The sequence below is a fragment of the Cryptomeria japonica genome, chromosome 10, assembly GCF_030272615.1.
Source record: "Cryptomeria japonica chromosome 10, Sugi_1.0, whole genome shotgun sequence".
NCBI classification, from domain to species: Eukaryota; Viridiplantae; Streptophyta; class Pinopsida; order Cupressales; family Cupressaceae; genus Cryptomeria; species Cryptomeria japonica.
Window position 1 is genome coordinate 237366994 of NC_081414.1, and position 26222 is coordinate 237393215.

General features: G+C 39.2%; 1 protein-coding gene across 1 annotated transcript in view; it reads left to right on the forward strand.

Moving 5' to 3' along the window:
- Window positions 1–861: 861 nt before the first annotated feature.
- The window catches only part of LOC131055445 (methionine--tRNA ligase, chloroplastic/mitochondrial), a 165343-nt gene continuing 139982 nt past the window's right edge, over window positions 862–26222 (forward strand). Inside the window, exons 1-3 of the mRNA XM_059212345.1 lie at window positions 862–1064; window positions 13042–13135; window positions 13589–13687. Of these exons, the coding sequence (XP_059068328.1) occupies window positions 862–1064; window positions 13042–13135; window positions 13589–13687 (396 nt within the window). The remainder of the gene's footprint in view (window positions 1065–13041; window positions 13136–13588; window positions 13688–26222) is intronic.

Below are 26222 nucleotides of genomic sequence, written 5' to 3' on the forward strand. Positions count from 1 at the left end.
GATGCCTTTTCAGGTAGGCCCCATTTGAGCCTATTGACAGACATATCGGAGGATTGGAGACACTTGATCCTTGCAGAGTATGCAAAGGATACTTGGGCAGCTGGATTCATAGATGGGAATATTCAGGACAGCAGATACACCCTTGTGAATGAGCTCATCATTTACAAAGGGCGAATATTTTTGGTTCTAGGATGAACAGTGAGGAGGATGGTTTTGAAATCTTTTCATGATTCACCTATGGCAGGACATCCTGGTTACTACAAGACATACCGGCAGATTAGAGAGCGCTTCACATGGAAAGGACTCAAAGCAGAGGTACTTCAGTATGTTAGGGAGTGTCCCACCTGCCAGCAGAATAAGCAAGAACACTCCTATCCAGCCGGTTTACTTCAGCCACTTCCGATTCCTGATAGGAAGTCGGAGTGTTTGTCTATGGATTTCATCACAGGACTGCCTAGAGCCCAAGGCAGGGACTGCATATATGTGGTTGTGGATCGCCTTACGAAGTTTGCACACTTCTTTCCGATCACTGCTACATACACTGCTACACAGGTGGCAGAGTTGTTCTTCAAGGAGATATTCAAATTACATGGCTTACCTCGGAGCATTGTGAGTGACAAGGACAGCAGGTTTATGAGTCACTTTTGGCAGGAGCTATTTAGGTTGTGTGCGACAGAGCTCACTCTGAGTACTAGCTACCACCCTCAGACAGATGGTCAGACAGAGATAGTGACCAAATGGGTGGAGGGATATCTCAGAAATTATATAGAAGGGCAACAGAAAGCATGGGTAAAGTGGATTTATCTCTGTGAGTATTGCTACAATACCACTTATCACATGTCTATTTAGATGTCACCCTTTATGGCCCTGTATGGGTATGAGGCACCCAATTTTATGGATTTGCTTTTGAGTGACAGTAGAGTGCCCAGTGCAGGTGATTTGTTACAGGAGAGTCAAGACATTGTTAAGACTCTCAAGGATAATATAACTAAGGCACAGGATCAACAGAAGCAGTATGCAGATCAGAAGAGGACTGAGCGGACTTTTGAGGTTGGAGATATGGTGTATCTTATGTTGCAGCCTTACCGTCAATCCACTCTCAAGAAGAGTGGTGCTGAGAAACTTAAGCCACGATACTATGGTCCATTTAGGATTATCAGGAAAGTGGGAGAGGTGGCTTATGAGTTAGATTTTCCGGCAGAGAGCAAGGTGCACAACGTTTTTCATGTGTCACGCCTCAACAAGGCGCTAGGACATCATATTGTGCCTTCTACAGTACTACCACCCCTGGATGATGAGGGAAAACTTGTTTTGATACCGGAGGCTATCATTGATTTCAGAGAAAGGAACTTGAGGAGACGTACCATCCGGGAATATTTGGTGAAGTGGAAGGATTTGCTAGTAGAGGATGCTGCTTGGGAGAGCGAGGAGATTTTACAGCATCCAGAGTTGAGATTGCTTGAGGACAAGCAATTTCAGGGAGGGCGGACTGTGATGCCCCCTTCTAGCTAGAGACATCACTCTAGCTTGTGATTAGCCTATCAGAGACCCTCGTAGGCTAGTAGGATTGGATAGAGGGTCACCTTGGCATGGAGATCTTCCGGGGGACAGAGCAGAGTACACTTCTGGGTTGCCAGAGTTTGTTTATGATGAGTTTTGCTTTGAGTTTGGCTTGGCCAGGCTATTTTTAGCAGTTGGAGATGGACCCCAGCTATTTTTAGCAGACATCATGGTCATATGGGTGGTCAACTAGTGAGCTCCAGTTTCAGACGGCATAGTTAAATTCAAAATATTCGTGGAGTTAGAGAAGTTTGAATGACTTAGCATTTATTATTAAGTGATTTAATAATAAAGTTATAAAGTGACTTTATATTATAATCACTTAACTTGAGGGTCAACTCATCATTAGACGGGGCCATGTTTTTAATTAAATTATCTGAGCCAGACTATTGAAATATTAAAATTAAATGCCCATTTAATGATTAAAATCATTTTTGACACCCAAAGTGAAATTAAATGAAATTACAAGCAAAATTGTAATTAAGAGGATTAGGGTACGACTTGCAAAAAGGATATATAGCGTTGAGTTTGGAAAGAAGAGGATGGCTATTTTATTTTGACATTGTGAAATTGAAAGGGTTTTGCTCTGGAGACTAGGGTTTTCAGCCACCATTGGAGGACGTAGTTGCTTCAATGTTCACCATCTGAGCTGATGAAATATTCAGTGATATTTGGTTTCAGGAAGACTTCATTCAGAGGTCTTATTTGCATCTAATTGCGCAAGATTGAAGAATAAATTCACGAGAAATTATTGCAGATTTATTGAAGAAATTTTGGTGATTAACAAGTACGGTACGGATTGCTACAGTACCGTCATACGGACTGCTACAGTGCCGCGTGAACAGTGCCGCCGTACGGATTGCTACAGTACCGCGTGAACAGTAATTTTTTCAAAAAAATTAAAATTTGCAGTTTGCAGATTTTTTTCAACTACTGGGACAGCAAAAATCAGGTTTTTATCTTACATTGTAATGAATTTGTTTTCCAGGCATATTGGCCATAAAACAGAACAAACATTCCCTTGATAGTTTCGTAAATTAATTCCAGCAGTAATATTATTGTTTCAGTATTATTTTAAGCATAGGAGTTTATTTCAGTATTGTATCATTGCTCATTATTACCAAAAAAACACAAAAAAAATCCATAAACATTCAAAAAAACCAAAACAAATTCAAATCTACTGCATTCAAAAGAAACAGTCAGCAGAGGAGAGCCAAGTTGGGTTCTTACAGCGATTTGCTTAGAGGACAGGTTTTTGGTGAAGTGAAATGAGTTTTTAAGTTTGAGGCAAGTAAAAGGAGGCGTGACCACTTTATTGAAGATAATTTTGAGGATTGCAAAGAGCCAGTGAAGCCTATTTTGTCCTAGGCACTCCTGTCCCTCTCCAAGGGACCAGAGCGATTTTCTCCTAAGACAAATTTCCCACGAAGTTAAAGTGAGTTTCATGTCAAAGATGAGTAAAGGGGAGCATAATGAATACATTGAAGACAAATTTGAAAGTTGGCAAAACGCAAATAAGCTTATAAATGCATGTTCGCTTCTGTCCTTCAGTCAAGGACCAGGGCGAAATCTAGGCTATTTAGCCTTCCCCTCTAAATATTAATGAATCCAGGCCAAGACGCATGATGGAGATGATGTTTGGAATGCTTCGAAGAAGAACAAAGTTACAAGGACCGCGAGAACTTGATGGAATTGCCCAAGGGGCTCCTGTCCCTCTCCAAGGGACCAGAGCGAAATATGCAAGTGTGTCCAATCTTGAGGTGTCACTTCCATTTCAAACGTTCAAGAAGGAATAAGGGACATTATTTTATACTTTGAAGGCAATTGGAAGTTGATACGGTCAAATGTTTATGCCAAAGACTAAAGTTCGCTCCTGTCCTTCAGTCAAGGACCAGAGCGATTTCAATGAAGATCATCATTCCCTCCTGAAGCCACGCCAAAGAAAGGTTGAACAAAGTCAAAAGGGTCTTTTGAAGGGTAATGGACAAGGCACCAAACTTTTAAAATTGACTAACTTGAGCAAAGATGCAAAGTTCGCTCCTGTCCTTCAGTCAAGGACCAGGGACAAAGTGGTTCAAGAGGCATTCATTCAAAAGATTGAATAAGATCAAGCTCAAGGTTCCCAATTTTAATGCCAGTTTGGACGTAAGGGAAGTGACTTTGAACGTAAAAAGCGAGAAATTCAAGAACAAAATGCTAAAGCGCTCCTGTCCCTCTCCCAGGGACCAGAGCGATGAGGTTAATATTCATTTTTCTTCCCATGCCTAGGCGCCAACATCATTTTCAAATTGCATTAAATGCTAAATTTCGATAAACCTTGATATTTTTAATTAAAATTGGCATTTAATGGGTGCGCACAAGGCATTTAATTGATTAATTTTGCCTTTTAAAAATCGAAATAATTAATTACAAAGGCATTTTAATCAATTAATTAAATAAATAAAATTGGAGCGCTTGGGATTTTATTTTTATTTTACAAAAGTCGGCCTCCTTTTATTTAATTTTTTTTTATTATTTTCAAGTCGGCCTATGAGAGATTAAGGAGGTGAACGCCTATATAAGAGAGGTATGATATGGCATTTCAAACCATCATTCAATCGTTGTTCACATGCGATTTTGGAGAGCAATAGGAGAAGTGCGAAATCTCATCAAGAGGGGTGCGAACTTTGTTTGTGGTGGAGCGAATTTGCCATCAACCCGTTGAAGACCCCAAGGGTGGTGGAGTTGACAAGGGAGGCGCCTTTGCTAGAGGAGGATCACGTTGAATACTTCAAACTTCGTTTTTGCCTAGGCGAATTTCCTTATTTCGTATTCTTTTGTTCGAGTTAGCTCTCAAAGAAAGGTATGGCAAAATCTCCCTTGTCTAAGTTTTGAATGTTGATCGTCATAGTCTTAATCTTAAATTTTGAATTTTGAAGTTTTGAAATTTCCAGTAGCTCAATCGTATTTAGGAAATGATAACTCAAAGACTTATCATGAAGTTTCTTAAATTCAATCTTTAATCTAATCTATGTTTATACATTGCAAAATCTATTTCTTATTATGAAATGTTGTGTAGGTGTTACGATGGCGACCCCGAAGGTGGGAGCATCCACCAGTCGTCTAGCCCTCATGAAGGAAGATCAAAAGAATTAAGAATTGGAGACCAAGATCTTGTCTAAGTGGAGCAACATTGGAGTTACCAACTTGGGAAACTTCAGTACGAAGAAGTTTCGAGAGGTCCCTTATATTGGCAAGCCATCACCTGTCGCCAGGAGGATAATTGAAAGTGGCATCATTAAGGCGGCCGACTTCCCTCCAGCAATCCAGTGCCATGAGTTGATGATCGAGTGTGCTCGCCATTATGATCCACAGTCCAGATCGATCGAGTCCAAGGAGGGAAAGACTTTGGCTTACCTTTCAGAGGAAGCTATAAGTGAGGCTTTCCATCTTCCAGAGCACAGAGATATGATCTACAAAAGCATAGAAGGAGCCAGGTCCATGTACGAAGATGATCCAGACACTTGCCTAAGCATCATCAATAAGAATTGGTTACTCAAGAGTCGTCCTCGCCTGAGCAAGATTCCGAATACACCACATAGGATTGACTTCCAGGAGGAGTACAGAGATTTGATAACACTGCTCAACCAAGTCACAGGAGCCCCTCAAGCCTTCTATTTTGAGAAGTGGATGTTCTACTTCATCCAAGTGATAGTTCAGGGAAAAGGAACAATTCATTGGGCTAGAATGATTAGCCATTGCTTGGACGTACAGTTAAGGAGACTGAAGGCTACCAAGTCTTTCCACATGAGTTCGTACATCATATATGCCTTGATCAGGAGCTTTGAGTATGCAGGACTACCTCACAAAGGAGTGATTGGAAGAGGACTCGGCGAGGTCAGAGTTTGTGATTCCTATGTTCACTTGCATCATCCGCCAGGAAGTAACTACAAGTTAGTCAATGATACCTTCACGATGAACATCACCAGGACGTTGCAAGGCGGGATTCACAATAGGCTATCTCAGGATGCACAAGAGCTTGTTAAGAGGTACGGTGCTTGGTTCATCCAATTTCCGAAATTTACTTATATTAGAGTTCATGGATGTCCTTCACCTCCATACATGTTGCCGAGATATCCAACATACAGAATAGTGTTACTTGAGGTAACTAGACAGTTGACAGCTTATGCGAAGGCATTCAGACACAGACATGGAAATGGAGTTCCTGTGCCTATCATATTAGGGAATTCAGTTGAGGTATGTCCTAATGCTCTAGCCATGGATGATGCAGAGAAGGAGTTAGCTTTATATTCATTTTCTTTCTTTGCCTTGAGAGAGAGCTTTGATCCTTATGGGTATATAGAGGAGACAGTCGGAAGAAAATATAAGCATGAATTTCAGATAGAAGACTTTATGATGAATCTTTCAGATGATCTTGAAGTAAAAAGAAAGATGCATTCCAGATTGCCTTTAGACTTCATCAGGAAATGCAAGATTTACAGAGTGGCCGACCAAGCTCAGGACAGTGGCAGACATCTCCAATCATCTTATGATCGAGAAAGCAAATCAGTGAGGCTAGATTGGAATGAACCCGAGATTGTGGATCTAGATGCTTTGATGGCTCCAGTCTTGTCTTGTACTCGCAGATGGGTTGATGTGCGGCATCAGAAGTTGAGAGAGCAAGGCATATCTATGACTTTTACTTTGGAGGAAAGACCAGCAGAAGGTGGAGCTAGTGTAAGTGAAGGTAATCCTAATCCCAGAAATGCAAGTGAAGGCAACCTTCGAAGAGTAAGTGAAGGCAATCCCCATCCTAGAGGCTCAAAGAGGAAAGAGAGACCTGAGAAAAGAGAATCCTCCAAGAAGAAGCAAGAGGCCAACCGAGATCATTCATCCGGCACATCTTCTCGACCAGAGAAGAGGACACTTGAAATAGAGGAGTCTATGGAATCAATGGTACAGAATGATAAACAGGAAGAAGGACAAGCACCTCGAAGGTCACCAAGTGGATCTCTCCAAGCTAATGAGCTACATGAAGACAAGAACGATAATGAAGTAACATCTCCTCTCAGAGAAGAAGAAACATTGCCTAAGGAGATACAGGTTAAAGAAACAAGATCTGCCATCCCAGATTGGTTAAAGGAAAGACTAGCAAGGGTGATTGTGATCGAAGATGAAGACAATGTGATTGATTTAGAGAGCCTTGTTGGGAATTCTCAGGAAGTGACAGAGAAGAGGAAGGCTACTAAGATGTCCAAGATGATCAGAGATGAGACAGGATCCAGGAAATTGCAAATAGCTACACTGGCAGTGGACAAGTATGAAGGTGAGATCCTCGCAGAAGAATATGATGTAGAGACATTTGAGCTTGGTCCACTCACAGCCGAGCAGACACTAGATGAGGCCACCGATTCATTTGAAGCATTAAAAGACAAGCTTAGGGAAGAAATGGAGAAAAATAGAAAGCTTGAGAGAGAGTTCGGTGCTTGGAGAGGCTACTTTAGCCATCTCAATCAGCCTTTGGGACGTCAGGATCCAACTGTATCTCCTGCGCAGGCACTTCCCCTTCAATCAATTGGTGAGGCAGAGAGAGTCAGGAGTTTGGTCCAGCTGATGAGCTCTTGGATTGACAAATCTCATACAGTTGCTATTGAATTTGCAACGAGAATGATGCAGACCATTCACCGAGCTATCCAGGTTCTTGAGATCATCCACAACTTGATGATAACGGTAGCTGCCTTTGCTCATACTAAAGATGTTATCATTCCTGTCCTGCAAGTAATCAGACAAACATCAAGAAAGGTCCTAGTACAAGAAAAGATAATGGATGGAGGACCTCATAGTTTACTTCAGTGGTCAACCTTACTCCAGATGAAGGAAGTTCTCTTCGAGGACATCAGTACTAGATGCAATCATGTTGAGGAGGTTATCCACCCGATCCAGGATAGAGTGTTTGAGGTACTACGTACTATTCTTGGCAGGAGGATCGAAGTTGAGACAGATGTGGATTTGCAGGAATTGGAAGAAAGGGTCAAGGTCATCTTTTGCAAAGATGCGAATGTCATCTCAGATGAGCAACGGGACCAGATGTTTGCTACCATGCTCCTGATTGAGAAGACTAAAGAACTTGAACCTGGATGGGACGCTGCTCTTCTCAAGGCTTTTGATCAGGTCATCCACTTAGAAGAACGAATGAGGAATCGTCCCGAGATTCCAATTGCTGAGATCGAAGGAATCGTATCCAGATTCATTGCATATGCTAAAAAGGAGCATTGGAAAGGGAATAAGATTCTAGAAGAAAGGTTGTTATAGATGACATGGCACCTTAATTGTCATTGGTCTATGTCTCCTAGATTTTTGTGCCAAATTTAATATTTGGCTATGCATTTAATATTGTTCAGTAAAAAGGGGGCTATTTGTAATAAACCCTAATTAGGGTTTAGGTGTCATAATATTGGCCATTGATCTTCTTTTTGATCTAGACTGTTCATTGTAATTGAGGATGCTATATATACCCTCATTTCTTTTCATTTTGTAACTAGAGATTTAGATATCAGCATTAGTGATTAGAGATTAGCAATTTGATAGAAGCAAGTTACTTTGTAGCAAGATTGAGCTTTGAGGAAGGAATTTCAAACAATTGTTGTTCATGATGGCTTTGAGATCAATAAAATATTGAAGTTATGGTGTTTTATTGCAATTCTTGTGGCTATTTCCATGGTTGTTCGTTTTCTTGAATCATTCTCAATCAAAGTAGTGTTTTAGTTTGAAAGACTAAGTGTTGGACTTGATTGTCGGTGAGATTCACTTTCCAAACCACTAGCTTCTTGCTGATTGTAGGAACGCCTTGCGTGGTCAACTGGAGAAACTTGAATCACTTAAACCTTCAATCGTCATTGAACCTTGGATATGTGCCTTTGTGGTAGTGTCTATGATCCTTGATGAATTGAAAGATCATTTGTTACCTTAGAAGATTGCATCAATTTCAATTGAGTTGTTATTTTATGGCAATATTGAAGTTGGTAGAATCTTGCCAAGTCCTGTCCACATTGAGTCATTCTTAGGATTAGATTAGACTAGATCTCTTGTAAGCCCTCCTCTTTTGATCTTTTTTGAGAATTTGTTAGTTTAGGAAATTCTATTTCGGAAACGTAAGGCCCCTTGATGACACAGCAATCACAACGACCACTGGTGCTTATCCACACGTAAAGACCCTACTTAAAAGAACATTGGAGTCACCCTGATTGATCCTTCTTGCGATATCTTCAGCAATCAGAGACTTTATTCAAGAGAGGATAAGGTACCCTTGGGTATTTTATTCTGTGTATGATTGTGTACAAAATACACGTCAACAGTTGGCCGGATGGAGTCGTAGTTCTGCGATTTTAGCCACATCAACAGGTTTCAATCAGTCATAAGATTATTCGATCAAGGTCAGGGAAGTAATGATCTTCTTTCTCAACCCAAATAAAGACATGACAAAGCTATCAAGAGCCTCAAGATCAAAGTAATGTTAAGACCTTGTTAGATTTTGATAGAATTTTATTTTGATTGACTTCTTCAACTGAAGAGTTTATAATTGTCCTTGATGACTGTTAACACAAAAGTTTGCACCCGTGGTAATCAGTCTTGACTACCAACCTTGTGAAACATTGAATCAACCTCTCAAGTGTGGGACCTTGCATTGTTGGGAGGTTGAATCTCCGGATAAGGTCGACTTCCTCTTCAATTTGAATGCAGAGTATTGGACCAACCCAACACTGATAAAACTAATCCATGGTTTGACAGGGAAAAAGGAGAAAGAGAAGGGTTGCAGGAAAGAAGGAAAAAGGGTTTGCACCCAGACTGAAATAATGATCCATCCCTGCCTATAGCTGCACAAAACATTAATGAAAACTAACCAAGGATGCACAAAATTCTATTCTACTTAGCCATCTAAGTGTGAGTGAAGCCTCAGAATCAACATGATCACTTACACTACAGAAAACCAAAGGAGAAAGCATTCAAATAAAGAGGTAAACACTTACACAGATTGCAAGAATCGAATAAAGGCAAGAAAGATAATTTTATTGATGAAAGAGAAAGGCAAATTTACAGATGTAAAGAGACATAAGAATTTTGCATGAGAAAAGAAAGGAGAGGATCCTAACGAAATGTTACAAAATTGCCTTTATAGATCAAGCATAACTCAGATGGTTGCAATTGAAAAAACCCTAATCACACCCGAGTTAGGTTACAAAAATATCAGAGGAGGGGGAGAGATCAGATTCAAGATCTCATGGCATGCTACAACTAGCTATGGGAGTGTCCTCTGCCTCTGGAAGAACAAATATCTCCGCAAATCAGGGAAAATCCTGCATCTGGATGAGTCTCTGTGTACTGGATGGCGTCTGTAGGCACAAAAAGCCTTCAAACCTCGTTAAGAGGCATGGATTGCATTTGGAATCGTCAGTAGGCATCATGTTTGGCGTTATAGCATCGAAATCTGGTGGTTGCAGTGAGATCGGGTCCAAAATCCGGCACCGATTGAGCAAAAAACGACCTCGACCATCGGGTCGACAACCACTACTTGCAAAAGAGTTTAAATGCCAACGACAGTTGCAAGTTTGAAAATCGACCGTTGATTTGAGATCTCGTGCAAGATCTTGCCATGTAACCGCGCTCAAAAGCCCAATCGAAGATGAAAATATCGTTGTTGGACCAAGCTTTATGAAAAACCAATGACCGTGGCTTGCTGGCATGGCACCCCGGGTCCATGCCTCAGCGGTTGTGTTGACCGCTGACTGCACTGTATTCTTACCCTGCAGCATCTCTATGGGTCCCTTTTAACCTCGCGGGATAAGAATTTGGCTTTGATTCTACTTTGCTTTTGTTATCCCGTGGGACCACTTGTGTCTTTGTTTCCTCCCACGGGATAAGAGTTTCCTTGATTTACTCTTCTTTCCTTATCGCACGGGACCTTTGATGCCTTTGCTCAACCTCGCAAGATAAGGCCCTAAGGTCTTTACTTGGTTTGTTCTTATCCCGTGGGACATTTGTGTCCTTGAATTTACCCCGCGGGATAAGCAAAATGCTTTGTATTTTATGTTTGCTCCTTATCCCGCGCCATTGCTTTGTGCCCATCTTTGCCCCGCGGGATAAGGTTTTCTCTTTGTTTCACCTCGCGGGATAAGCCAAAAGTCTACTCGCCTTTGACTTCTCTTATCTTGCGGCCTCTGCTTGTTGGGTTTGAAAATCTTGTGACTGGTAAGAGGAAGGGGGAAATCGGCCCACTAACGACTGGGAACCCCTCCAGCCGGTTGAAGCTAAGTGAGTTGGCCGACTTACCCGGTCAACTCGAAAAAAGAACTGGGGCCCGCTCACGACCGAGAGCCCCTCCAACCGGTGGTCAATAACACGACCCGATCAATAACACGACCTGTTATTGACACATTATATAACCCTCGTGTTATATGAATTTGCAAAACTATGAAGAAGCAGCTAACTCTGTTGAGACCGATAACACATGTTATCGCTATTGACTAACATGAAATGTTGGCCACACTGAAGTCCTGTATTTGAGCTCTGCTAAGGTTGGCATAAAAATTGCCAACATTTATGGCGTCTCGGAGGGGGTGACAAGCCTACTTGGCACATTGATTAGCAGCCTTAGATGTCCATTAAGCGCAGAGTCAAAACCTAAAGCAAAAAAGATAATCTCTGCCCCTGCAAGATGTCAAAACTTTGCCATTTTGGGGAATAGCCTGTGCGCTCGCACTTCTTGGAAAGCTGAAAAAACTGAAAGAACCTAAGCTAATATGTACACTACCTTACAATGAAGGGGCTAAACAAAGCCATTCACTGGTTTGTGAAAGCAGCTACCTTTCCTGACTAATGCCTAATACTCTTCATGCCTGTGGAAAACCAGCCAGGAAAAGAATTTTGAAAGGCATCCAACAGATTGTTGGAATGCCTCCCAAAACCCGAGAGCAAAGAAACTCACCCATGACTGAATTTTATCATTTTGGGGTGAATGCTGTACTTTTTCTTTCTTGACCGAGACTCTGACTTGCACTTTGACTTCATCTTCTACTTTGGGATGGACTTTGGCTTTGAGTTTGTATTAGTAGAGCTCTTTGATTACCTCTTGAAGACTTCTTTGTCGTTCTTTTTGTTCTACCAAACGTAAAGATTGTCTAATCTCTTGATCTTGACCAAGTTGTGGTTCCCGCCTTTGTTGGTGTTTGAGGGGAAGATTTTTCCTTAATTGGGCTAGACTTCTTTAAGATAATAATGCCAAAGTTTACTTTTCTATCTGATAAAACTAGTACTCGAAATGATGAACAAAAATAACAATGCATACCATATAGAGCAGTGAAAAATATATCTTTGTTCACATGTTTGTACAAAAGTAGACCAGAGATGATTAACCAAGGATCATACTACCTTCCTTGCTATGACAAATCTATATAAAACCCTCAATGGTTGTCAAGTAAACACAACTGTAGACAACTATTAATTTCTAGTAATTCCCACAAACTAACAAATCATTAACACATGGTCGGGAATAATCAAATGAGCAATCATCAAGACAATATATCTTAACTACATACATGACTATAAATGAAGATGAGTATAACTTGCATTATATATAGGCATAAACATCAATCCTATAGCTGAAATATAGACATGCTGTGGCAGAAACAGTTCATTATGCTGTGGACACTAATTTATGAATACAAATTGAGAAGAAATACTTTCCCAAGAAATTATGCATAGTGTACAATAAATTCTAGTTGAGTCTTTTTGATCAGTGATAAATATTGGTGTTCCTATTGCTAGGTTACTAGTTTTATTCCCAACATAATGAGCATGTTTTATTAATGACACATTTATACAACTTTCTTTAAACTTCTTGATAATTTTAGAATTGGATTCTACAGAATGGTTCAATGAATTAAGGTTACCACTCAGCTTTACAGTCTATCTGGCCATATTTTTGAATTATGACACTTATTTTCTTCTGAAGGCTACAGCCTTATAGTCCATCTTACCATCTTTTCTAATTATGACACTGATTTCCTTTTGAAGTAAAATATTTTTCTTATAATTGAGTTATCTATCATCCATATAGATGGTAGGTTTCTCACGACTTAGTAATTCTTGGTAGTCATTATACATTGAGCACAATGTTGTTTGAATCCTAAATTTCATAATTGTAATTCACAATCTAGGTATTATAAGAGTATTGACAAGGTGTGAGTGGTAAATGTTTCAAAGGGTGGAGTCTGTGTCAGCAAATAATACATACTAATTTTTATTTTTGTTTTTGTTAAATATTATCTTTCTTTTCTACAATCTGTCAGATTTTCATGTTTTCTTGGAGCAACGTATGTATACACATCTTCGTTTGATTTGAGAGATTGGAACTGAGATGTGAGTCTATATCTCTCATAAATGCCAAATATCATGATATTTGAATTGGAAGCCTTGGTGCTAACCATTATGTTATATCCTTTACAGGTACATATCTGCACTGTTGAAAGATGAAAATGAGCCAACCTTAGATAATGCTGTGGCAGGAGGGTGGCCAGCTTCTATGCATCTTATAGGAAAGGTTTCTTCATCATCATTATGCCTTTACGAAAATTCTTGTAGAATAAATATTTCAATAAAAGGAATTTGCTATGAATCACTCTATGCTTGAGAAATCTGTTTATAGCATTTTATACAGGGTCACCATTACATAGCCCATATAGAATTTCATATGGTACATGTATTGAAGTCATTTTTTATTTTCATTGATTGCCATAGTATTTTAAAAACTTCAAAGCTTTTTCTCACAAGCTATTACAGCTGCCATTGTGAAAAGTCCCCAAGATATTTTATAAGATTAACGGTCGTAAATTTCCTATGATTCTATTTTTGTTTGGGAGCCATTTTTAAATTGAATACACAGTTCTTCAGTAATAAAAGTAAACAAAAGCAGTAAAAATAAGATTCTATTAAGAAAATTTGGGATACTATACTACTATTTTCATCAGGATTAATGCATTATTATCTTTTGCAGGACATATTAAGATTCCATGCAGTTTACTGGCCTGCAATGTTAATGTCTGGAGGCCTAAACCTTCCAGCAACCGTATTTGGTCATGGATTTCTGACAAAGGTATTCCTTGGCAAAAGATAGTAAATAATGTTTGTAATTTGTCTATGTATTTGGGATCTGTTCATCATATTGAAGTTATAGGAGTATGAATTTTTTAAAATTTGTTAGCTAAGTTTCATAGGTGAATGAAGATTTGGACTTACTATTTCAAGGCATATAAAGGGTTGCATGATCCCCCGTAAATCGAAAGAGTAGGACAAATACATGTGGCTAAAATTACATCCTTCTGCAAGAACAAATGGTGACAACTGACATGATCTTCCCCCAAGTGTACATTGATAGTAATAGTGTTGCTTACCTTCAAACTTTGTTTTCAATGCTGATTAATCCTATTCATCCTTTCAAAGTCTTTCTCATGCTCCCTACATTTATAAATAATTGGTCCTTTATTTATGTCTTATCTATGCACCATTTTATTGGAGTTGCGTTGAAAATCAACATGTTGAAATTAATCGACATTCCAATTTTTTTAGAGTACATGTTGTCCGCATTTTTTGTTTTCAAAAATGAAGGACCGTTATATAAAAATTTTGTGAAAAAATGAAAATTTTACTCTATGGCATGCTTCACGAGGCATAATTTCGACTAATCCTTGGACTGGCTTAATCCTCAGTCCATCCTCGAACTACGTTTCAAATTTCGTCGCATTCTGGATTTGTTTGCTATGTCTTTCCTTCAAATTCGGGTTTTTTTCTCCCTGACTGCAGGTGGAGAATTTTTCTTGAACTACAACTTTTAATGATTTCCATTGTTTTGGTCTTTGTAGGGAAATTTTTAGCTTATTACATGTGCACTTTATTGAAAAATAAAAACTAGTAATTTGCTTTTTATTTCCTCTTTGTTGTTTTTGTTGTTTTTTGGCTTTTTTAGTTAAAATAGGGATTTTTTGGTTAAATTACAAGTAAACTTGTAGTTCTTTTCTAAAACCCCTACTTTAATGGTTTTTACATGTAATAGGGATTTTAAACCCTTATTACATGTGTGCAAGTGAATTATAACTTGTTGTAGGGATTTTATTTCCCCTTTGAAAGTGATTTTAAACTTGCATATCTCTTTCCAAAACCCGATTTTGCCTTGGAATGAGAAAAGTGACATTTTAAACTTGCTATTCTCTCCCAAAAACCTGATTTTGCCTATAAAGTGCATTTTTGAACATTTTAAACTTGCTATTTGGTCTAAAAAACCCGATTTTTGCCCTATAGTTGAAAAAGTGCATTTTAAGCTTGTTATTTCCTTCAAAAAACCCGATTCTCATTGTTTCATGCAAATCGAAACTTGTAATTCTTTTCCAAAAACCCGATTGCAAGGAAAAAAACAGTTTTTGAGAATTTTAAGCAAGATTTTGTGGAGGAATTTTTGGAGGAAGAAGGCATTTGGGTTTCTTCCCTATTCTTGTGCATTTTCAAACATCTTTCACGCCATTCTAGGGTTTTGGAAGTTTGATTTATTGCTGGTTTTCTTGGTGTCAAAATGCAAACACGTTTTTGCCAAAAACCACGTTTTTCTCCATTAAAGATGCCACGAATCAGCAATCTTCTAAATCGTTTTGGCTTGGTATGCTAAGGCGTTGAGGTTAGAAGAAGATTCAAACATCTTTCACGCTATTTCTCTTGCATTTGCTGCCATGTTTTTATACAAAAGGCGTTTTTGCAAAAACGTGGAAAGGGTTTGCATTGTGGAATGTCTCTATTTATTGGATTGTCTTCTTCATTCTAAGATTGTTGCATCTTTTGGAGAGGCATTTTCAGTTTTATGCAAGGTATGTTTTCTTTTCTTTCTTTCTTTCTTTTTCTTATTTTCTTGTTTTCTTAGTTTTCCTTTCTAGTTGTAATTTTGTATATGTTGTTCTTCCCCCAAAAATCGGTTTTGTGAGAGAGATTTTCCCCTTTGATATGCAATTTTTGAATTGCATTGTTCTTCCCCACTTTCCCTCTTTACTTGTATTTGGGATTTTAAATCCCGATTACAAGTTGGCTGGAAATCTTTGTTATTCCCTTACGGTTAAAGGATTAAACCATTTTTGGTTGAAATTTCCAAGTTGAAAAGATGTGAAATACCCTTCCTTTCAAAATCGGGTTTTAAAAACCAGATTACATGTTGAAAAGTTCTTCCCATTTTCATGAAAATGACATTCCTGGATCTTCTCATTTTTATCCATTCATGTCACCCATATCCGTACTTTCCATTTTCATCATTTTTCGCAAGTCTAATTCTCATTTTTCACCCATTTCTCCATTTGCAAATTTACAAGTGTACTTGCTTTTAGGTTTTAAAAATCCGATGGCATGTATGCTCTTTCCAACTTTTATACTTGCAAAAATTTTCCCAAGATCCGAAATTGGTCAAAGTCAAGATTTTCCCATTTCCATTTATTTTCCCTCTTTCTCTCACAAAATCGTGAAGTTCAAGAGTCGAAGTTTTTCCCATTTGAAGAAGGAAGAATGTTATTTGCAGCTGAATATGATGTTGCCTTAACACTTTTAAGTCTTCATCACAGTATTCCAGGTTTTTAATCAATGTCAGATTTGTTGTCATCTCCAATTCCAAAAAAGATGAAGTACAAATATAACAAGTATCAAAACGAAGTTGCACCCTCCCAAGTTTCTTCCCCTTTGGATCATATCAGAGACACAAAAATAGAGCATGTGGATATGTCAGAGTTTGTCAAGAGGGTGGAAGATCCACAAGATAATAACATGCAACGGCTGTTGGACAGCCATATCCATCATGCATCTTCTTTCCCGGTGGCTGCCCTAGAACCTGAATTTGTTCTCGCTTGCGCTCATTAGATTGACAAGGAGACAAGAATCATCAAAAATGATGATGGCGAAGCAATAGTCCGCCTTGATGCAGACACAATTGAGAAGGTCTTCAGAATACCTCCCGCACCTGTTTACATGGAAATCTCCAAAGAAAGTGCAGCTGAGTATTATGTGAAAAGGGAAAAAGATTGTAAATGACATATCAACAAGTGGATCCAAGAGCCACGAGCCTCCTTCACAAGGTGGGCTAAGTTGTACCGCTGTGACTTCAAATGGGAAATAGGAGACATCATAACCCTTCTCAGCAAGATAATGGGCCTCGAGCATTCTAATGTTTTTGAGCCCTGGATGTACCAGTTCATCATGTTCATAAGACAGTCCCATGATATATCATAGGGAGAAGTCATCAGCGATGCCTTGTGTGAACAACTTGCAGCAATCCCTTCCACCATGACTTTCTATATAAATTCATACTTGGTGTACTTGGCGGCATCACTTAGACATTTTCCAGGTCTTTCTACCAAGAGTGATCACTCGCTTATACCAGTTTGGGAATATTATGATCAGTTGCCTTTGAGACCCAGCAAATTGCATTTCAGAAGAGTCCAAGATGCATTCTTCGATTACTTCATGTGTCAGTTTGATAGAACTTTGAGGAACAAAAGGGTATCAGATGAGACATGGGAAAGGGTGAGTGAGTATGGATGCTTGTTTCTACAGTTCCCCACCTTCACCTTATGAGAATCGGATGCTATAGTGGTCAGCCATATATGCTTCCTAGATACCCAACTGATAGGATCATTCTTATGGAGTTGGGAAGACAGACCATGGCTGTCCACACTCATTAGTTTGCTAGACACAAGGTTGGAATGGGGATCTCTACAATAAACCCATTAAAAATTGGTCGGTATTCTCTTGTCACATCCGTTAAAGCTAAGGCCATGGAGAGCTGATTCTAGAAGAAGAAGTTCTTGCTGATTTACAGATGAGGATTCATAATGAATGGAGGAGCGAACAATTCTCGGCCGCTTCAATTCAAATGTTGATGAAACACCAAATCTTTTTGCATGAAATCCAGTCCATCCTGGATAAAAACAACTCTGCACTCTTCCGGTATCATGATACTATCATGAAGACCATGGTTGTTGCTAAGAACACCCATGAACCGGATCCCGAGGAACTACAAATGGTCATCCAGAAGTTTAAAGGATTTTTGTCTTCACGTGCTACAACTTAAGTGTTTTTCAACACTTAGTTGTATTTTTCCACTTTTGTAATGTTTAGTTGTAGTTTTCCTTTCGACAAGTTACATGTAAAAGTATTTTTGTAAATGCAAGTTAACTTATTACTTGCACTTTTGTAATTACATGTAAGGCAACTACAAGTTGTGTTCAATTAGGACTGTAGTTGGAATAAGTCTTTGTTAGTTATTGATGTCTTAGTTAGTTATTGAATAAGTCTTGATGGTTGAGAGAATTTCTCAAGTTAGTTAGGATCCTCCCACCTTTTTCTCATGACTCCTCTCCTATAAATACTTGAGGGGGTCTATTGTAATTTTTATCTTTGAGAAAACACGCAAAAACTCTGCCAAATTTGTAGCAAAGAAGTCTTTGAGCTTTTATGTGTAAATTAAAGAATTGAAAGTAATAGAAGAAAATTGCTCAAGCTTTGAGTCTTTGTGCTACATTCTTGAGTTGATGTTCCATATTTCCTTCCTTGCAAGTGTTTCTTTGAGAGCTTAATCCAATTTGATTTGTAGTCTTTGAGTTGCAAGTATTGAAGATTAATTTAGTTAAAGTAGAAGTTCTATTGGAAAAAGTTGTAAGACTTTGTTCTTACACTCGTTCTTAACAGATTTTAGAAGCAGATTTTGTGAGAAATAGCTGTGAGTCTTTGAGCTTACACTACTTCCCATTGTTTTAAGTAGAAAAAAATAAGATATTCCAATCTTTGAGTTGTTATAACTCGTCGTTTATAGCATTAGTATAGAAAAGGGTAGATAGGACTTCACATAATCGAGTCTTTGACCTTGATATTGCTATCCCGTCTTGAAGGAAGTGACGGAAGTCTTTGCACTTTCAGGAAACTTCATTTCCTTTCTCTCATTTCATTCTGAAAGTGGTTACTGTTGTTTATATCAAATCGCTATCTTTTTTTGTGAAGAGAAAAGGATATTGTCTTTCTTGAAAGAAGAAGAAAGATTGTTGTCCCATCCTATTTTATTTTATAAGTTGTAGTTAGATAGGGGGAGCCTTCCCTTAATTAGGAGAGTTTTACTCACACGTTGTGGTTGAAACCACAATTTTGTATATTTCCCCAAGTATACGAAATTTTTAACCAACAGTACACTTGGCAGAATTTGAAACCCCTCGAATTATCTCATCAAAGTGAACATGACTCAATATGGTGTTGAGGATGTTGGTACAACATATTTTGGTAGTGTTGCCTAATTTTACCTCCAGCTCAATTAGGTAGAGCTGGGACAGCATTTGCACTAAAAGATTAACTGTATGTATTTGATGATGCTAAGTGCTCATACAAGTAACATATGCTATCAACTGAAGCAATATATTCAATGCAAGTGTTCTTTCAAGAAACAAGAGTTTATAACTGTGCATAAAAAAATGTTTTTTTTATTTATGAATATCAAAAGTGCAGTGTCCCACAAAAGCCATGGGAGTAACTCATTTAATACATTATGAAAAGAAACTATACATTTATAGAAGAAAGCATATAAAAAGAGTAGGGATCCATCATTGCCTGAATGACAAACCCTCGAGGCCGAGTTGTTGCTTCTCTTCACGCTCATTCTACTCTGCTACTCCAAAAGTGTCTGCAAGGGATGAAAAAAGTGGTGTTAGAGTTGAGGATGCCTAATCAGTTCATATGGAACATCAACAAATGCATAATTGCTTTCATAAGGCATCAAATCAATTATGAAGTTACCACATGTATCAAGGGAAAGGAGAGAAATCATCAACAATATCCATGAAATCAGAACTTCATTGCTTTATCTAACATGTTTGTTCATTGTGCAGGTACAGGTATGATGTTCCTTACTGAACTACTTTTCATGTTCGCTCTAATATATCAAATATCACAACATGTGGAGTAAAATGGGCTCCCACAAGGGATGAGTCCAACATGTGATCAGTTATGCGACTGTTATTGGCAGAGATTTAGTGTGTTATCCTACATGACATGGTGATTCAATCAAGCATGAATTCATCATTCATAACAATGAAGTAGTGAGTTCACTCATATAAATAACAAATTGATGCTCAATGGAGCCATAGTGCCAAGAATGATCAAACAATAATTCTTATATTATAGTCATGAAAATGATGTAAAGAGCAGTCTTCAATCACTATGAGGAACAAAGACAATCAAGAAAGTGCAGTTTCAAGATATCAGATCAAGTGCATATGATGTCACAAAACATTCATATGACAGTTATAACAGTTGGCTGGAAAAGATCAGAAAAATACGATCTTGAAGCCTAATAATGAGCCTCATGAGCAACTAAGATAATGAGGAAAAGAAGTAGTGATTATTTCAACAGTGAAAAGGGAGCTACTCTATTAAGGTATCTTGCCTTAATCAATATAAAAGAAGCCAAGTAGTGAGACAAAAGGAGGAGTAAGTTTCAGGGATATAACATACAGTCTTTTGTTGCAGCATGTATAAACTCAAAATGACAAAGGACAACTTTCAAGATCCAAGTGTAAAGACAATCATAGCTTCAGAGAATTGTTGTGGTCATTAGAGATAGCAAGCATAGTCCATATAAGATGACAGTCACAGCTATGAGAATAATTTTTAGTGATAGGATCACGAAATAAAGATAACAGCCATCAAGATCAGAATTTCAACAAGACCCTCATCAAAGCATGAGTCACATGAATAGTATCAAGCAACCTAATGAAAGATCATAGGCTTCATGAAATATAATGAATAGTCTATCAAAGAAGCAGCCAGCAAGGAAAAGTGCAGAGATAAGCATTCAAGGACAGAGATATCAAATGAGCATCCATTAGCAAAGCAGAGATCACAATTTTTCAAACAGCCACAACACAAGAGATAACATAGTCCTCATGGCTCAATGTCATAGGTACTAAGGGCAGTCCCAAGAGCAATACAATGTGTTCAAAAGTTTCCAAGGGTTTTGTTGTGCTCTGCACTGCACACCCCGTCCTTTTGACAGGGACCCCCGTGGTTGCAATCTGCCTAAGTGGTAGAGAGGAGTTCCAGCCATTGGATTTCAAAGCTAAAGGTAAATCCCGAAAAATTTGAAGGCAACAAAAGGAGTGAAGTCACTCGAATCCACAATACCCTCCAATCGTCGAGCTAAGTAAACCCAAATTGGAAAAACTCGATAGTTTTTTAAGGTTTGTGAGGTGCCAAAGTATGGAGGGAGTCTAAACCTCTTAGAATTCCTCATAGGCCCGAAATTCCTAAACGTGAAGTTCAAAGCCCGCAAATCGGCTCAACAAGGTGAAATGTGAGAAGAGTCGTGCGAAAAAGGCTGCAAAGAGCCGAAAAACGTTAAACTCACAAAATATCCTTTCAAGCTGAAAAAGGAGGCAAAGTCCAAATCGCATCAAATTTTGCACAAGGGCCCTCTAGCTCGATAATGGCATAACTCGCGAAAAGGCTTTCTAAGCCGAAAACCCCTAAACTCGCGAAATCGACATTTAGGCCGAAAATTCCAAACTCGCAAGGTAAACCAATCTCCCAAAGTTGGCTAGTAGGGTTTAGATCGCGCCAGAATGGCTCTTTGAGCCGAAAATTACAAAGTGTAGAAATCGTGCAAATAGGCAGTTTGGCCCTAAATTCATATACTTGACATCTAGCAAAGGGGAAAATAGCTTATAGAACGAAAATTGCGCAAAAATGCCCAGTGAGCCGAAAATGGAGAGCTAGAGCAAAAAGTCACGCATTTCCAATAGGCATGGCCGAAATTTGAAACAAAGTTAGCAAATCGCCCAATATCCCCATGCCGAAAATAACAGAAGACTCTTAAAACTTGCGAATTTCCTTTCTGAGCCGAAAGACTCGAAAAGCTTCATAGAGAACATCACGCAATCAGCTTGCAAAGGACCTCATTCTCCCGAAATTGGCTATAGAGCAATAATCGCGCAGAAACCATTATAGACCCGAAAAACTCAAGAATGAGTCAAAATCGCGAATTTTACCCAAAATGCCCGAAAATGATTTCAAAGGCAAAGAGGGAGTCTAAACCTCTTAGAATTCCTCATAGGCTCGAAAATGTCTTATAAGGTAAACATCACGAATTTTCTTTTTGAACCGAAAATTCCCAAAGCTCACGAACTTATCTAATTTGCCGAAAATAAATAAAAAGGAAGACATCAAATCGCACATTTTAGGTAAAATTGTCGAGTTTGACTTAAAGTTCACACTGAGGCTTCAAAGCCCGAATTTTGTCTAAATAGAAGAACGAGTCAAGAAGACAGATCGAACTTCATGTAAGAAGTGAGAGACATTCAAAATATACATCTCACAAAGAGCTTCTCGAGCTGGACGTTAGAAAACTTAATATTTGTCAAATTAATTTAATTAGTTTTTGAAATTGATTTCTTAAAGGTGAAATTGATTGTTTGTAGGAAAACGACATTAGGAGGAGCTAAATTGATTATCAAATCCAGGTGTTGAAGGCTGGAGAAGAAGATGCAGGAAAGTGTTGCAAGCGCGATGTCGGAACCGAGCATTAGGAAACGTGTCGTTGAACAACAAGCTAAAGTCCACCACCGAGACCAAAGACCAAGGAACACTCCGAATGCTGCAAAGTATGCTTTCCTGAGAAATACATAGATGGATTTAATTCCAGAAATTCTGTTTAAAAAACTGAAATTGTTTAATGTAAAACTGCCTGTGGGTCCCGCTCAAGATATTTTAAAATAGAGGGGACACAGGTCAGTTATGTCCAACCACTGGATAGACCCAAATTGAATCCAAACAGTTGTAGGCAGTTGAGGGGAGTTGTTGGGTGGATGACTGAGAGTTTAATGGGCATGGGTTAAAGCTGCCAGCTTCTAGAAGGCAGATTGCAACCCTTGGATGCAGTCAATCCTGGCCACCAGTTCAAGTTGTAAGCTCTATAAAAGGCAGAGGCCTTTCTTTTGTAAGGGTTAGAATTTTGTAGTTAGATTTTAGAGTTATAATAGGTTAGATTTTAGGCATAGCATATAGATGCTGAAGAAATTGTTGTAATGACAGCTGAAGCAAATATATGAACATTGAAATATGGTGTTTGTTGTCTTTGTTTTAGTCTGTTCGCATGTTTTCTTTCAGCTAGTTAATTTTAGAGTGCAGGGATTTTAATGGTGAAGTGTAGAGGGGTATTTGATGCATTTTTGGTCCATACCATTGGGGGTCCGTTGATTGTAGGTCACCGTGCATGGTTAGTCAGAACCAAAACTATGCCTAGTTCAATGTAGGTGTTCGTCTTACACTGCACTAGAATTGGGTGCCTAAAACGAGTGTCTCTGGTCTGAAAATCCTTCATCCCTTGGAGCTTGCACTGTTCTTGTCTAGTTGTGAGGATGTCTCTGGCAAAACAAGAACTGGTTTACCGAAATCTGTCTATTCGCTGTATCAATTGTTATCATCCTTGTCCTTAGCTCTCCTAAACCCTTCCTCTTTGCTTTTTTTTTATTTCACAATCCGAAAATCACAGCAAACCAACTTGTTGCAAAATCATAAGACCCCTTGTGCTCCTAGCAAATCACATCAATCACTGAGTTATCCTACAGTCAAGACCTGACAACCGAAACCTTGAGGTCGTCCCCCATTAATCAATTTAAAACAGCATTAGGGATTTCCTAATCTCAAGAGAGGATAGGATACTTAGCATTTTATTCTGCGTTGGTCGGATGGAGTCGTAGTTCCGCGATTATAGCCACGTCAACAAGTTTCAATCAGTCATAAGATTATTCAATCAAGGTTAGGGCAGCAATGATCTTCTTCCTCAACCCAAACAAAGACATGACAAAGCTATCAAGAGCCTCAAGATCAAAGTAATGTTAAGAGCTTGTTAGATTTTGATAGAATTTTATTTTGATTGACTTCTTCAACTGAAGAGTTTATAATTGTCCTTGATGACTGTTAACACAAAAGTTTGCACCCGTGGTGATCAGTCTTGACTACCAACCTTGTGAAACATTGAATCAACCTCTCAAGTGTGGGACCTTGCGCTGTTGTGAGGTTGAATCTCCGGATAAGGTCGACTTCCTCTTCAATCTGAATGTAGAGTATTAGACCAACCCAACACTTATTAAACTAATCCATGGTTTGATAGAGAAAAGGGAGAAACAGAAGGGTTGCAGGAAAGAAGGGAAAAGGGTTTGCACCCAAACTGAAATAATGATCCATCGCTGCCTATAGTTGCACAAAACATTAATGAAAACTACCCAAGGATGCACAAAATTCTATTCTACTTAGCCATCTAAGTGTGAGTGAAGCCTCAGAATCAACACGGTCACTTACACTGCAGAAAACCAAAGGAGAAAGCATTCAAACAAAGAGGTAAACACTTACACAAATTGCAAGAATCGAATAAAGGCAAGAAAGATAATTTTATTGATGAAAGAGAAAGGCAAATTGACAGATGCAAAGAGACATAAGAATTCTGCATGAAAAAAGAAAGGAGAGGATCCTTACGAAATGTTACAAAATTGCCTTTATAGATTAGGCATAACTCAAATGGTTGCAATTGAGAAAACCCTAACCCCATCTAGGTTAGGTTACAAAAATATCAGAGGAGAGGGAGAGATCAGATTCAAGATCTCATAGCATGCTACAACTAGCTATGGGAGCATCCTCTGCCTCTGGAAGAACAAATATCTCCGCAAATCAGGGAAAACCTTGGATCTGGTTGAGTCTCTGTGTAGTGGATGGCGTCTATAGGCACAAAAAGTCTTCAAACCGCGTTGAAGAGGCATGGGTTGCATTTGGAATCGTCAGCAGGCATCATCTTTGGCGTTATGGCATCGAAATCTGGTGGTTGCAGTGAGACCGGGTCCAAAATCCGGCACCGACTGAGAAAAAAACGACCTCAACCATTGGGTCGACAACCACTGCTTGCAAAAGAGTTTAAATTCCAACGACGGTTGCAAGTTTGAAAATTGACTGTTGATTTGAGATCTCGTGAAAGATCTCGCCATGTAACCGCGCTCAAAATCCCAATCGAAGATGAAAATATCGTTGTTGGATCGAGCTTTATGAAGAACCAACGACCGTGGCTGGCTGCCGTGGCACCCCGGGTCCATGCCTCAGTGGTTGTGTTGACCACTGACTGCACTGTATTCTTACCCCGCAATATCTCTACAGGTCCCTTTTAACCTCGCAGGATAAGAATTTGGCTTTGATTCTGCTTTGCTTTTGTTATCCCGTGGGACCACTTGTGTCTTTGTTTCCTCCCGCAGGATAAGAGTTTCCTTGATTTACTCTTGTTTCCTTATCCCGCGGTACCTTTGATGCCTTTTCTCAACGTCGCAGGATAAGGCCCTAAGGTCTTTACTTGGTTTGTTCTTATCCTGCGGGACATTTGTGTCCTCGAATTTACCCCACTAGATAAGCAAAATGCTTTGTAGTTTTTGTTTGCTCCTTATCCGGCGCCATTGCTTTGTGCCCATCTTTTCCCCACGGGATAAGGTTTTCTCTTTGTTTCACCTCGCGGGATAAGCCAGAAGTCTACCCGGCTTTGACTTCTCTTATTCTGCGGCCTCTTATTGTTGCATTCGAAAATCTTGTGACTGGTAAGAGGAAGGGGGAAATCGGCCCGCTGATGACCAGGAGCCCCTCCAGCTAGTTGAACCTATGTGAGTTGGCCGACTGACCCGGTCAACTCGAAAAAAGAATTGGGGCCCGCTTACGACCGGGAGCCCCTCCAATCAGTGGTCAATAACACGACCCGATCAATAACATGACCTGTTATTGCCACATTATGTAACCCTCGTGTTATATGAATTTGCAAAACTATGAAGCGGCTAACTTTGTTGAAACCGATAACGTGTTATCGGTATTTGACTAAAATGAAATGTTAGCCAGACTGAAGTCTTGTATTTGAGCTTTGCTAAGGTTGGCATAAAAATTGCCAACATTTTTGGCGTCTCGGAGGGGGTGACAATCTTGCTTGGCACATTGATTAGCAGCCTTAGATGTCCATTAAGTGCAGAGTCAAAACCTAAAGCAAAGAACATAATATCTGCCCCTGCAAGATGTCAAAACTTCGCCATTTTGGGGAATAGCCTGTGCGCGCACACTTCTTGGAAAGCTGAAAAAATTGAAAGAACCTAAGCTAATATGTACACTGCCTCACAATGAAGGGGCTAAACAAAGCCATTCACTGGTTTGTGAAAGTAGCTACCTTTCTTGACTAATGCCTAATACTCTTCATGCCTGTGGAAAACTAGCCAGGAAAACAAATTTGAAAGGCATCCAACAAACTGCTAGAATGCCTCCCAAAACCTGAGAGCAAATTAGGCCATCACCGCTTACATGCCCTTTGCTTTGCTGATTTGACAACAAAACAAGCACCTTTGAGATATTCCTCTGCTCTTCAACATTTATTGCCTCTGCTGGCAATGTAAGATCTTCCTCTTGCTCCTCTTGATTCAACTGACTAGAAGTTGTCAGCTCAGTGTCAAAACTTGAGCAAAATCCCTCGAGATCATTCCAAAAAGAATCATCCTCTGACTCCCCAACCCTCGGCTCGGTTTCATGTTGTTTCTCAGATGTAGGCACATCCTTCT